Source organism: Nyctereutes procyonoides, unplaced genomic scaffold (genome assembly GCF_905146905.1).
Source record: "Nyctereutes procyonoides isolate TBG_1078 unplaced genomic scaffold, NYPRO_anot_genome, whole genome shotgun sequence".
Classification (NCBI taxonomy): Eukaryota; Metazoa; Chordata; class Mammalia; order Carnivora; family Canidae; genus Nyctereutes; species Nyctereutes procyonoides.
In genome coordinates, this window is record NW_026575024.1 from 26,868,942 (window position 1) to 26,882,482 (window position 13,541).

The window sequence follows — 13,541 nt, forward strand, 5'->3', positions numbered from 1 at the left end:
CTCCAGGGTACACTGTTAAGTGGAAATAAACCTCAAACAAAATGAGTAGTTTGCATCGACTGCTACCACTTTTATTTTATTTTAAAGATTTGTTTATTTGTTTATTTATTTATTTATTTATTTATTTATTTATTTATGATAGACAGAGAGAGAGGCAGAGGAATAAGCAGGCTCCATGCCAGGAGCCTGACGTGGGACTCGATCCCGGGACTCCAGGATCACTCTCTGGGCCAAAGGCAGGTGCTAAACTGCTGAGCCACCTAGGGATCCCCTACCACTTATATTTTAAAAAGAAAAAATGTTTAGGGCAGCCCTGGCGGCTCAGCAGTTTGGCGCCGCCTTCAGCCTAGGGCCTGGTCCTAGAGACCGGGGACTGAGTCCCACATTGGGCTCCCTGCATGGAGCCTGCTTCTCCCTCTGCCTGTGTTTCTGCCTCTCTCTCTCTGTGTCTCTCATGAATAAATAAATAAAATCTTAAAAAAAAAAGAAAAATATGTTTAAAAATTAAAAGAAGAAAAAAAAAAGATCATACACTGGTTTTTCCTTTGCTTGTATCTCACTTGAAGACTGATCACTGTCTCTGCCTCTAAAGAGGAAGAGCAAAATGCTTACACCTTTAAAATGTTGTACTGTGAGCATGTATTACCTATTCAAAACTGAAAATGAAAATGTAAAGGGAAGAAGTCTAGACCAAGAAAAGATTGAAGGGAGAGGACTGTGTCCCAGGAGGGACTGTGTGGTTTGGAGACACCTGTGAATGTGAGTCTGAGAAACTCACCTGAGAATCAAAACCACCTAGAGTGAAGCACCTGGGTGGCTCAGTCAGTTTTGCGTCTGCCTTTGGCTTGGATCATGATCCTAGGGTCCTGGGATCCAGCCCTGCATCAGACTCCCTGCTCTGGGGGCAGCCTGCTTCTGCCTCTCCCTCTGCTGCTGCCCTGCTTGTGCTCTCTCTTGCAAATAATAAATACTTTTTTTTTTTTTTTAAAGAGAACCACTTGGCTGTGGGACCCAGAAGGGAGTGGCACTTGGAGGTAGTGAATGTCCCTTTTCTAGGCTAGGGGGGCTCAGAGACAAGGGCCCTTCTAGAATTGTTTTTTTCTTTAAGAGCTTTATTGAATTACAATTCACATATCCTACAATGCACTGGCTAAAGTGTACAACTCAGTGATTCTCCGTCCATCATGGGCTTATACAATCTTCATAACAAATAATTGTAGGGCATTTTCATCAAAATGTTCAAAAGAAAAAGCAATCCCACTTGTATTAGCCCTCACACTCCCTTTGCCTCAACCTCTCAGCCCCTGGCAGCCACTAACCTACTATATACATTTTGTCTCTAGATTTGCCTATTCTGGATACTTCATTACGTCATATGAGTAGGAGACTTGAGTTGAAGGTGGATCTTCCCTTTTTGTTGTATGTACTTCTTTATGATCTGCTTCTTCATAACAATGTATTCTTTTTTTTTTTTTAAAGATTTTATTTATTTTTTCATGAGAGAGACAGAGAAAGGCAGAGACACAGGCAGAGGGAGAAGCAGGCTCCCTGCAGGGAGCCTAATTCGGGACTCAATCCCAGGACTCTGGGATCACGCCCTGAGCCGAAGGCAGACGCTAACTGCTGAGCCACCCAGACATCCCTATTTATTTATTTTTAAGTAAGTTCTATGCCCAGTGTGCAGCTTGAACTCAGGATCCTGAGATCAGGAGTCAGTGTGCTCTACTGACTGAGCCAGCCCGGCGCCCCCAAGTCTCCATTTAAAGAGGCTGTGAGTCTGATTTTGTTGCTTGTTGTAACTGGTAACTATCCCTCCTCCTGGAGACCTGCTGGGAACGCCCCCCACCCCCGCACCCCTACCTTAGTCCCTGTTACTTGTCCCAGGCGGAACTATATCTGTTTGGGGAATCAGGGCTGACCATGCTAGCCTCACTCAAAGAGTAGGCAATGCGGAGATGGCCTGAAACCAGCAGGGCACAGGGCCCGGCTTTCAGCAGATGCTCAACAGACTGTAAGAGGTGAGGAGGCGACTCAGCCACCCAGAGAATGAAGATCTGCGCTTTATTTCTCAGTTACCTCGTCTGTTCAGCCCTCCGTTATGAGGCACCTATTGTGTGCCAGGCTCTCTGGCCAAGTCCTGGGGAAAGAGGATTATTTTTTTTAATTATTATTATTTTTTTTATTTATGATAGTCAGAGAGAGAGAGAGAGAGAGAGAGAGAGAGGCAGAGACACAGGCAGAGGGAGAAGCAGGCTCCACGCAGGGAGCCCGACTTGGGACTCGATCCCGGGTCTCCAGGATCGCGCCCTGGGCCAAAGGCAGGCGCCAAACCGCTGTGCCACCCAGGGTTCCTGAGAGAGATTATTAACTTTAGGGTTTCTTCCCTTCCTAGTTGCCTTGGGAACTCTCCGTGACCTCTGCTGGGATCATTATCTAACTCCGTAATTGTGATGGTAATAATGACGGTAATGATCTAATGTGGTTAAGACTTCAGGCTCTGGGGTGAGGCAAAAGTGGATTCTAATCCGGGGCTCTGTGGCTTGCGGACCATGGTGCTTGGGGTATTGAGTCTATCTTCCTGGGCCTCTGTGTGCTCTTCTGCAAATGTGAGCCCAGCGACGCCACCCCTAATGGCTGTGGTGGGGGCACACCGTGACAAGGATGCAGTGATCACGGACAGTTATCATCCATCCATCAGGCTCTCTGTGGTCCACAGTCCATGCTTCCTGCAGCCTGGCGCTTAGTGCCATTCTCCAGGGAATCCTCCTGGCCACACTGGGACTCAGGCACCAATCACCCCCATTTTACAGATGAGGAAACTGAGGGCTTAGACTGCTGAGTGCAGCAGGGAGTTGAGGACATGGGTGCTCTCCCCATTGACGCCCAAGACCAGGGGCAAATAGGGCTGGGGGCTGGGAGGAAGGGGCTTCTCCTCCACCCTCTCCCTCCTTTCCCTGGGAAAGTCCAACAGGTGGCAGGCCGAGGCGCTGGGGGCCATTGTGCGGGGGGCCTGGGAGGGTCGGAGGGCCCAGTGTGTGTCTGGGAGAAGATGGATGCCTTCATTACCATGTGAATCCTGGGAAACGACCGCCAGGGCTGGGTGGTGGGTGGGCGTGGGCCCAAGGGGGGGGGCTTGGTGTTCTCAGGCCTGGACCACACAGCAGCTGGGAAGGGGGTCCCCATGGAATCCTAAGGGACCCATTAAAAAAAATCCAGATAATGGGATTTCCCCCTCTCGCTTAATTTCTTATTTTAGGACATCTCCATCCTGTGGGGCTTGAGAGACACACAGACTGAAAACAAAAGGATTTTTTTAAAGGACAAAAAAAGCCTTTTCTTCCCGCTCTCTGTTGACAGCGTGCACATTTGGGCCTGAGCAGTTGAAGTCGGAGCCTTCCGCAGCCTGCAGCACCGATCAGCCGCTCCAGGCTGTTCCTTGAATGGCTCTTTCATGCCTGTAAAATATGTCCTAGGTAAATCCAGGGGGATTAGCAAATAGTCGGTGAGCAAATTGGGAAAAGCAGGTTTTAGGTTTAAGAAACAAAGATGTCATCAATTTGGCTGCAGCAGAAAGGACAGGCCAGTGTTTGGAAAGGACGCAGGCGGCGGCAAGAGAGCAGAAGTGGGGAGGACAACGATGATATCCAGCGACTACCTATCTGCGTCCCAAGGAGGAGAGAACGGAGGCTTCCGAGGGACTCGTGCACATGGGAGCGGGAGCAGAGGAGGAGACCTGGAACTCGGACTCGCACACACATTGGCAGGAGGAAGGTTGTAGAAGCTCCTCCACGCTGAGCCTTTCCAGAAACCTTTTACAAGCCCAGACTCTCCCAGTGACACATGATCTGGTTCTTTCTCACACGCACACCAATGCAGTCATTTGCTCACTAATATCCTCACAGACACACACTCTTTTTTTTTTTAAAAAAGATTTTGTTTATTTATTAGAGACACACACACACACAGAGAGAGAGAGAGAGAGAGAGATTGAGAGAGAGAGAGGAGGCAGAGACACAGGCAGAGGGAGAAGCTGGCTCCATGCAGGGAGCCTGATGAGGGACTCAATCGGGGTCTCCAGGATTACGCCCTGGGCCAAAGGTAGCGCTAAATTGCTGAGCCACCCAGGGGGCTGCCCACAGACACACACGTCCATGTCCGCACAACCAGGTAGCCGCACATCCACAAACACTGTCTCACGTAAGACATCAGCACTCCCACACTCTCTGCACATTTGCACAGACCCAGGCACACAGGGATTCTCACAAGGACGCGTTCTATCTCCCTCCTGCATGCACATGCGCGCGCGCACACACACACACACACACACTCCAGAGAAACCAAGAGAAACACTCCAGCAGAAAGGACCAGAGTCAAGCAGACAGGGGCTCGGCCCCTCCCCAAACTCTGCACATTGGCAGCTGGCTTCCCGGCCTTGGCCCTTGGGTTTTCTTTACTTCCCCCACCATCTGGGACTTGAGTGTCTGGTGTGCCTCCACCTCCCCTCCACCGCTCCAGGGCCCCTGCTGGACCGTGGGGTTGCCGGAGAAGTGAGCATCCAGTTCTTAGCAGCAAGGGTGGGCTCCTGCCTGCCAGGCACAGGCACGTGGAGGCCTTGAATGCAGAGCCAAGGAGCTCCTTCTCCGGATCCCCCTCCCGTCTCCCTGCAGGGCCGCTCCCAGGCGGGCACAGGGCCGGGCACTCATTCCACTCAGCAGCTCTGGGGAGAGCAGGGCGCAGAGGGGAGGAAGGGCTCGCCACAGAGCCCAGCAGGCCTCATCCGCCGCGCAGGGGTCTGCCTTCACATGCAGATAGCCTGTTTGTCTCACCTGGTCTGCCTTTAAATGACAAAAAGGTTGGCTGCAGTCAGGGTATTAGATGGGAGGACCACTGACCGAACTGGGAAGGGGAAGGTGGTTAACTGTGCAAACAAAACCGATGTCAGAATAGATGCACAGTAGATATAATTTGCGTTACAAAAAAGATAATAAGCATTTAAAAAAAATCTGAAATCTATGTTAAAATGTCAACAGCAATAATCTCTGGGTGTCAGGAATATGCTGCTTTATCCCCTCCGCCCTTTTTTTTCTTTTTACAGATTCTTATTTTTTCCAAGGCATGAATACAGCATCTGGATAAGAAAAGGTTTTTGTGAATGGTTATTTAATGACAAAAAAATGACAAGAGGGTGGTGGCTACATGTGAGTCCAGAGCTTGGGCAGGCTCTTGATTGCTGTGTGAGCAAGTTCCTTCTCTGGGCCTTCATTTCCTCATCTGTATAATGGCACTTGCCACGTGGAAGGTGACATGAGCTTTAAGGATGTAATGCACATAAACACTTGGAGTGGCGTTTGGCACACAGTAAGTGCTCAATAAAGGTAGCTGCTCTTCTAGTGAGGGTTTCTGTTTACCTTGCCCAGTGTGGACTGGACACGTCCCGGGTGCCTGCAGGGAAGGGTGTGCCCAAGTCCCCCAGGCTGACCGCATGTACCAGTTCACATACATAGAGGTCTGCTTGGGGACGCTGGGGTGGCTCAGCGGTTGAACATCTGTCTTCGGTTCAGGGTCGTGATCCTGCCATCCCAGGATGGAGTCCCGCATCAGGCTCCCTGCGGATGCTTCTCCCTCTGTTTGTGTCTCTGCCTCTCTCTCTCTCTCTGTGTCTCTCATGAATAAATAAATAAAATCTTAAAAAGAAAAAAGTCTGCTCACATGTGCATCTTGTGCACACCCAAAGTGCAGCGTCAGGTACATGCATGAGCACATGTAAACAGCAGCCAGGCCTTTGGCCCAGAGCCTCTTGGTGAGAGGTGCTGACACCATCTCAGCTTTCCATCCCTGCCCAGCCCTCTGGTCCTGGGTCTCTGCAGCTCACGGCCTCTGGAAATCTAGGCTTTTTTCTGGCATCTTACCAGGCCCAGGGCTATGTCAGGGGTCTTAGGACATTTTTAAAGGTGAGAGTGGTGTGGGCTGAATAATCTCCAGGGAAAAGGACATCAGGAAGGAGAGTTGGGGTACCTCGGCTTGTGGGCCTGCCATGTTGCAGATGGACATCTAGATGGCCCTGGGTCCATCTCTGGCCAGCTCTGAGTCCCCAGTCTCTTGTGTCTCTTCATATCCATGGCTCTTGCCCTTTTATCACTCAGAACAGCAACATCTGGGGCCTGTATCCCCACTCCTGGCTTCCTGACCTCCATTTCTAATGTTTGGAAAGAACTAGGTCACCCTGCCTCAAATCCTTCCTTGGCTCCTCACTGGCTCCAAGATAAAGCCTACACTCCTTGGCCTGGCCTATGGGACTTGCTCGCCTTTCTTCTTCTCTCACTCTTTCTCACCCTGGGGTCCCTCCTGGAAGCAGTGATCCCTCCTCTGTGTATTTAATTTGGAGTCCAACAAATTGGCATTCAAATCGCATCTTTGCCATTTCCTAGCTCTTTGTGACCCCAGGCTGTTTCAGACTGAGTTTTAGATGCCTCCTTTGGAGGCATGGAGACAATAGTCAATATTTCTTTCTGCTAGGGCTAGATTTCTTTTTATTCTCAGCTGTTTCTGTATTGTTTCAATGGTATTGTATTTGTTTGAAAACTATGTTCACCTGGCTCAAAGTTTTAAATGTACAAAATATACAAAAGAATACATATACAACAGAAATTTTCTCCCAAGCAGATTCCTTTTTATCTTTCTTGCCCTCAAATTCATCCAAATAATATCTCTTTTTACACATCTGGTAGATGCTTCTGTAAATATCATCTGTTGAGGACCGGCTGTATGTGCTTCCCATGATTATTTCCCTTAATCCTCACAGCCACCCGAGGTGGACGGGGAACCAGAAGACACTTGCTGGAAGCCATCCCTCTGGTGAGCAGTAGACCCAAGATAACGTGCCTCCATGTACGAAGCGCCTGCAGGCCCCTAGAATTGTCCCAGACTTGGGACATTCGACAAATACCGAGTACCCTCATCTTCTGGGGTTACGACTGCGGGCGGACGGCTCAGCCCTCCCAGAGTTGGTATTCCAGGGGAGATGGCCCGGAGCTGACACCCCACTTTCCCAGTAAGGAAACCAAGGAACAGAAGGGCAAGAAACTGCTCGGGGTCACAGGGTGGAAAGAAGAGAGGTAGGAGGGACGGTGGGTGGCTCAGTTCCTCAAGCTCGGACGTGGTTGCGGCTCAGGTCGGGATCCCAGGGTCCTGGGATGGAGCCCCATATGGCTCCCTGCTCACTGGGAGTCCCCTAGTCTCCCTGTGCTCCTCCCGCTGCTCACTCTCTCTAAAATAAATGTCTTTGAGAAACGAGGGCAGCCCGGGTGGCTCAGCGGCTTAGCGCCGCCTGCAGCCCGGGGCGTGATCCTGGAGACCCGGATCGAGTCCCACGTCGGGCTCCCCGCAGGGAGCCTGCTTCTCCCTCTGCCTGTGTCTCTGCCCCTCTCTCTCTCTTTCTCACGAATAAAATCTTAAAAAGAAAGAAGAAATGAGCTAGGATAAGCAGACGCCTTTCACTGGTGGGAAACGGCAGGGAGAAGGGGAGGGCCTCGCCCACGGGACCCCAGCTGGGGGTGGCCGAGCGGGAGCCGGGCCCTCCCCAGGGGGCGGTCCCAGGCCGGCCCCGCCCCCTGCGCTCGCGGCCGCGGCCCTGGCAGCCCCCGCGGCCGTTTCCTGCCTGCGTCGCTGGGCGGGCGGCCGGCCCAGCTGGCGGCCCCCACGGGGCGGCGCGGGGAGGCGGCCCAGACTCGCTGGAGCCAGGCGCCGGCCCGCGCCCCCCGCCCGCCCGGAGAGCCCAGGTGTGGCCGCGGCGGGGGTGGGGGTGGTGCCTTCCTTCCCGCTCGGCCCTTCCTGACGCACCCGGGCAGGATGCAGCCTCCACCTCCCAAGACCCGGCCTGGAATCGCGGAGGGAATCCCGGTGGTGGGAAAGCCTGATGCGTCGGAGCGGCCCCCCGCGTACACTCCTTGTGGGACCCGGGCAGGGCTCGCCCTGGGAGCGGGGCCTCGGTCTTCCCGTCCGTGCAAGGAGAGAGGAGCTCTGACCTGGGTCTCGCAAGCTTTCGCCATGCCTCTCAGGGCCCCCGGACAGGACTATGGAGGGAGGCACCCCTCCTGACCCCAGTGTTGACCTATTCACTTGTTCAGCCGTTTCACGTGTGACCCCCCTCGCTGTTTCAGTCGGGAGAGGGCGCTTGGCCTGTGCTCCCTGCTGTGCCCAGCAACTCGACGGGAGCCCAACTCCTTCCTGGTGCTGAGGCCTGAAAGGGTATCTTGAGGCTTCAGAAGTTGGAGCCGCCCTGGGAGGGTCTCAGTCATTTCACTCAGGACAGAGTGGGCAGGCCCCTCCGGTCACAGCGTGGCAAGCCAGCCCTGCCGGCCAGGCGCTGACCCTCTTCTCCAGCGCTGCTCCCACGAACGGGGGCCTGGAACCCAGTCGCCTGTTTTATGTCAAACAGCACCTGTGGAGAACATCATGGTCTTCGAAGCCAGGTATCCCGGGTTCAAATCCCCTCCCCCGCCCCGGCCCTGAATTCTCTGCTGCAGTTTCCTTTATCTGCAAAAATGATGGTATTACCTTACAGGGTTGTTAAAACAACTAAATGTTTCTAAAATACATAATATATTGCTAGAAATATGTTAGATACAAATGAAATAAATATTAGAGCTCTCGGCAGGGCTGGTCTTCCCCCTTGGAACCCCCTTCCACCTCCTTTAGTCAGGGGAGATTGAGGCCAGAGAGGAACACCTAACAAATCAGAGGCAGAACTTGGGGGTTTTGGAGCAGTTTCCTAAGAATCCACTCCACCCCGGGGTGAGGCTGGCACTAGGCCCACGCAGAGCCCTGCCCAGCCCCCCTTCCCCCCCACCTCTCCAGTGTGCAGGCCCAATCCGTGCCCGGCCTGGTGCCATTTTTCCATGGGACTCTGGCGGTGGCGGTTCACATCTGGAGTCTAGACTCGGAGGCTCTGCGGGCCGGGCCTACCGCCCGGGCTGGGCCACCGCTGCCCGCTGTTTGCTCAGCTGAAGCTGGTTAATTGGAATTAGAGTGGCCTCTGCGGTGCCGGCTGGCCGGGCGGGCCCTGGATGGCCGCTGCCGAGGTCTGTGGAACATCTGGCCGGGCCAGGACGGTCATTAGGTGGCAGGCGCCCGGCGCCACTGCCACCTCAGCCTCCGCCGGGGGCCGGCGGTGACTCAATGAGGCCTTTGTGGGCCTTGGGCCGCAGAGCCAACCATGCTGTATGCCTGGGCTGCCTGCCCCATCTGCTGCCCTCAGAGAGGCCTTGTTACAGGACCACACGGCCTCCCCTCCGGAGGCGGCAGGAGTCAGCAGAGATCTGAGAAGCCTCTGAAAGGGACCCCCTGGTTGGGAGAAACCTTTCAGATATCCTACCCTTGCTTTCCTTCTCTTTAGGCCCAGAGAAGGTGGGTGACTTGAGCCCAGGGGTCTAGAAGGGAGTTGCACAGTCCTTGGAACTTGGGAATTCAAGGTGGACTGCTTGAGGTCAAATCCGTATCTGTGGGCAACCCGCCTCAACTGTCTCATTTGCACAGTGGGACTAATACTAGCACCTGGAGCCTAAGACTGAAATGAGGTGAAATCCTGTATTGAGGTGCTTGGCAACAATTTACTACCTAGTGAGATTATTATATGGATACTTCCCATTCTCTGCTCATACCTATCTTTTGGCCACTTTCAAACTGTCTGAAAACCACTATTATTTTCAGCCTTTGAACCTGAGGCTTGGGCAGGAGAGAACCCTGGGCTGGGAGTTGGGAGGCTCGAGTCTCAGACTCAGAAACAGGTGGTGACCCTCTCCTGTTTCTCCACCCAGTGACCCGACCCCAGGCGGGTGAATAAGGGCTATGCCCCTTATCCCCTGGGGATTCTCCTGCAGACCTGGGCTGCTTGCTGTCTTCAGCCAACTTGCACTGGGTCCCAGCCCTTCCTAACCCAGCTTCTCAGAGGCCCTGGCCCTTGTGCTGTGACTGGCATCAATGTCGGGGAGGAGGTGGCTTCTAGCATCGGTCTTCTGGCCTTGCACAGTCATTTTGGGAAGAACCCTGGGAATGAGAATAGGAATATGTGGCCTTGATCTCCAGGGAGTCCCCAGAGTCCAAGAGCTCTCCAGCTGAAGCCATACAGATAGGAGCACCAGCGAACCTGGCTCCTGCCAGCCAGGGAATAAAACCTAAACTCTTCCCTGTGATCCATGAGGTCCTGCCCATTTCTCTAGGTTTGCAGTCATTGGTCCCCCTTGTGAGTCAGGTCAACTTTTTGGTACTCTCCTTGTCATCTCTGGGGTAGGTGGGTGATACATCTGGGCACCTGTCCAACAGTTTCAGTGCCCCCAAGTGTTGGGAGGAATGTGGTGAAGAAAATGAATGGGACGGGGTGGGGTTGGGAGTGGGAGTGTGGGGGTAGGGATGAAGGAGCGCTCATGGGCCCCCTCTGCTGGCTAGAGGGCATCCCTGGAGTGCTGAGCTAGTCAGACACCAGGTGGGCATCCAGGAAGATGGAAGGACTCGGAGGTCAGGGCCTCTCCCAGAGGTCGTGAGTTCACAGTCCCCATGAAGGGGCCTCCAGGGAAGCTTCTGGGTGGGAGGGTGAGAGATGGTGAAGGCAATGCAAGATGCTGGGTACAGAGAATCCCTCCAAGGGTACAGTGGTCTGCCTGGGCAATGGGATGACACTATTTTTTTAAGTGGGCTCTGCACTGGGCAAGGAGTTCAAGCCTCAACCTTGGGGCTTGAACTCACAACCCTGAGATCAAGAGTCGGACACTTAACCGACTGAGCCACCCAGGTGCCCCTGGGATGAATTTTTAATGTAAGGCAAAGTCAGTCCACAATACAAAAATCTAAAAATCAGACCCACTTTTCCTGCCTGGCATCTAGGAGGCTGGGGGAGGTGGGGCTTCCTTTGCCTGCAGGGGACGGGAAGGGGTAGAGGAAGGCCAGAGAAGGGGGATGAAGGAACCAGGCCATGGGAGGCCCCGCTGGAGGGATCCTGTTGCACCTGCCCCTCTCCTGGGGCTGCCCAGCCTCCAGCGCCCTTAGCCTCCCATGCCCTCTGCCCTTGCAGGCCTGTGCCGGCCTGCCCCCGCCTGCCTGGCCCGGCCCTCAGTGGGTCAGGCCCCAGCCGTTTCACTTCTCCTTCTTCTCCAGCCCCTTCGATGCCGAGGCCTCTGTTCCCTCTTTGGATCCCTCTGTCACTGCTGCTGCATCCTTAGGATTTGACTCCTCATAACTGACCAAAAACAAAACAATAAGAACACCACCTTTAGAGGAGGAGAGAGCAGAACTTCCAGGCCCCGCCTCCCCACCATCCCAGGAAAGTCCCCAGGCACATGAAGAACACCAGTCTGGCATTCACGGCCCAGCACCTTCCAATTTTAGTATACGTGCTGCCGAAGCGAGCACGGCCCCAGCACCTTCCAGGACTTGGCCCTGGCCCCACTGTATGCCCTTCTCAGACAGGTGGCTCTCCTTTCTTTGTGCCTGGTGGTGCCAAGAGGTGGCAAAAGGCAGTGACAGATGGAGGAGAGGTTGGGTGGGCTAACCTTAAGCTTCTTGTACCTTCTACTTGGAGAGAGTGGGAAAAATGGGGCAGCCAGGACGAGGCTATGGGAGATGGGCCGCTTTCCAGGGTGCACGGCAGGAGTCAAACAACTCAGCCCCAGGGGTACAGGCAGGCAGGGGTTTGCCATACTAGCAAGTGGCAAGGTGCCACTTTTGAAGGTCGCCACCCTGGCTTATTAGCTCTTCCTGTGGGCCCCATTTATTGAGCAACTGCATTCACACCAAGGACAGTACCCAGATCTTTCCCCAGAACCTCATGAGGCAGGAATGAAAGAGAGAGGGGCTTCGGAAGAGGAAAGTGGTCTGCCCAGGGTCTTATACATAGGCCAGCAGTAAGAGTATCTAATCCTGGATGACAAGGGCTGTTGCGATCTCCTCTCTCACATGAACCCCAAACCACTGGTGAGGACAAGAGTAGAAAGCCCTGCTCCCGGCCCTGAGGCTGGGTGCAGTGACCCCTGGGTGGTTGCGCAGGAGGTACCACCTGCTGCCTGCCCCTGGCAATGCTCCCTGCCCCATACACTGGAGCTGGGGTGTCTGCCCTACCTTGGGCCCCGGGGCAGTGGGGGGAAGCGGGCAGGTGGGCACCCGCCGGGCATTACATGGCGCTGGGATTCTGCGGGCGCCGGCGGCGAGGGCCAGCTAGCTTCTGCTGCATGGAGTCGGCCAGGCTGGCTGGGGAGCCCGAGACTGTGGGGAAGTGGGTGAGCCTCGGGGTGTGAGGCAGGATTTCCGCTGAGGACTCGTAGCTGTGTGAGAGACAGAGAGACAGAAAAAAGATGGAGAGGAAAAGATTGGGGGGGGGGGTGCGAGGGACACAGAAATTTCTCTTGTGAGGAGCAGGGAGCAGAACTGTGTCTTATTTTTATCTTCTACATTTTCAGACTCAGTGGAAGGAAGCGGGACTTACTAGGTGAATAAAAAAGATGCATCTATACAAAGGGACACTATGCAGCTGTGCAAAGGAACATGGACGTTCTAGATGTACAGGTGCTGCTGCAGAAACATTTCTAAGACCTGTTGTGTGAAAAATCCAGATGCAGGATATTCTGAGAGTGCCACCATCTGTGCAGGAACTTACATGTGCACATTTACTGTTAGGAGCAAAGCTGTCTCTGAATGTGTGATAGAGTTCTGGGATGGCTGGGGTGTGAGGCAGTTTTCCCTTTCCCGGCTACAAAATTTTCAGCCATGTGAGTGTGTGAGCCAAGTGGATAAAGAAAAGGAGAGCACCTCTCAAGGGAAAAGTAAAACAGAAGGGAAGGTGGAGAATTAGGGAGAGAGATGGAGAAAGAGAGAGACCAACCTGTTTTTTCATCTCAATCTGAGAACTTCCTGGGGGCAGGGGCAGAAAGGGGTGCAGAGTGCCTGAGTGGTAGGACATTTAGGGAAAGCAAGCACCAAGTAGGTGCCCTGGCTCTGGATGTGCAGAGCTTGACCCGATGTGGACATACCAGGACTTGGGACGGTTACTCAAGACGGGGGTGGCTGAGGATAGATAGGCCTGAGGGTGAGGGTAGATGCTGAGCTCAGAGATCAGATCCCATCCCTGCCCCCAGATGCGCCCCCAAGTTCATCCCTCAGCCTGGCCTCAGAGTCCACAGGGCTTTGCCAGCCCAGGATATATGGGCAGGCAGCTTGGGAGCCTGGGGCTTCTAGGCAAGACAGGGAGGGCAGAGGCAGGTACGGGGGAGGGGTGAGTCACAGGTTCCCCTGCAGGCAGCCAGGTGCACAGATGGCCCTGGCAGGCACTCGAGGGACAACCTGGAGGCCAGGCAGGTGGGGCTGGGTGGAAGGCCCCCGAGTGGGCAGCTTCAATAGCAGCTGGCAGCTATTTCTGGGTCTCTGGCAGGCAGAGTCAGTGGTGCTGGGGAGCAGACACCTGTCAGAGTCACGCAGGCCTCGGGGTATGGGTGGAGCTGTGCACAAGGTGTGGCAGGTGTGCATATGGCCACGGGAAGGAGTATGAGTGCAAGTGA

The 13,541-nt window shown here is 54.1% G+C and overlaps 1 protein-coding gene across 3 annotated transcripts in view; it reads right to left on the minus strand.

The window, feature by feature from the left end:
• Nucleotides 1–10,771: 10,771 nt before the first annotated feature.
• Nucleotides 10,772–13,541, minus strand: part of HM13 (histocompatibility minor 13) — a 40,744-nt gene continuing 37,974 nt past the window's right edge. Inside the window, exons 12-13 of one of the 3 annotated variants that reach the window (XR_008661206.1) lie at nt 12,109–12,311; nt 10,772–11,230 (exon numbers count right to left, since the gene is read on the minus strand). Coding sequence is in view for 2 of the 3 variants with exons in the window: in XM_055300255.1 (XP_055156230.1) it covers nt 11,128–11,230; nt 12,165–12,311 (250 nt within the window). In the remaining variant the exon portion in view is untranslated. The remainder of the gene's footprint in view (nt 11,231–12,108; nt 12,312–13,541) is intronic. The other 2 variants (XM_055300255.1, XM_055300249.1) reach the window with 2 other exon arrangements.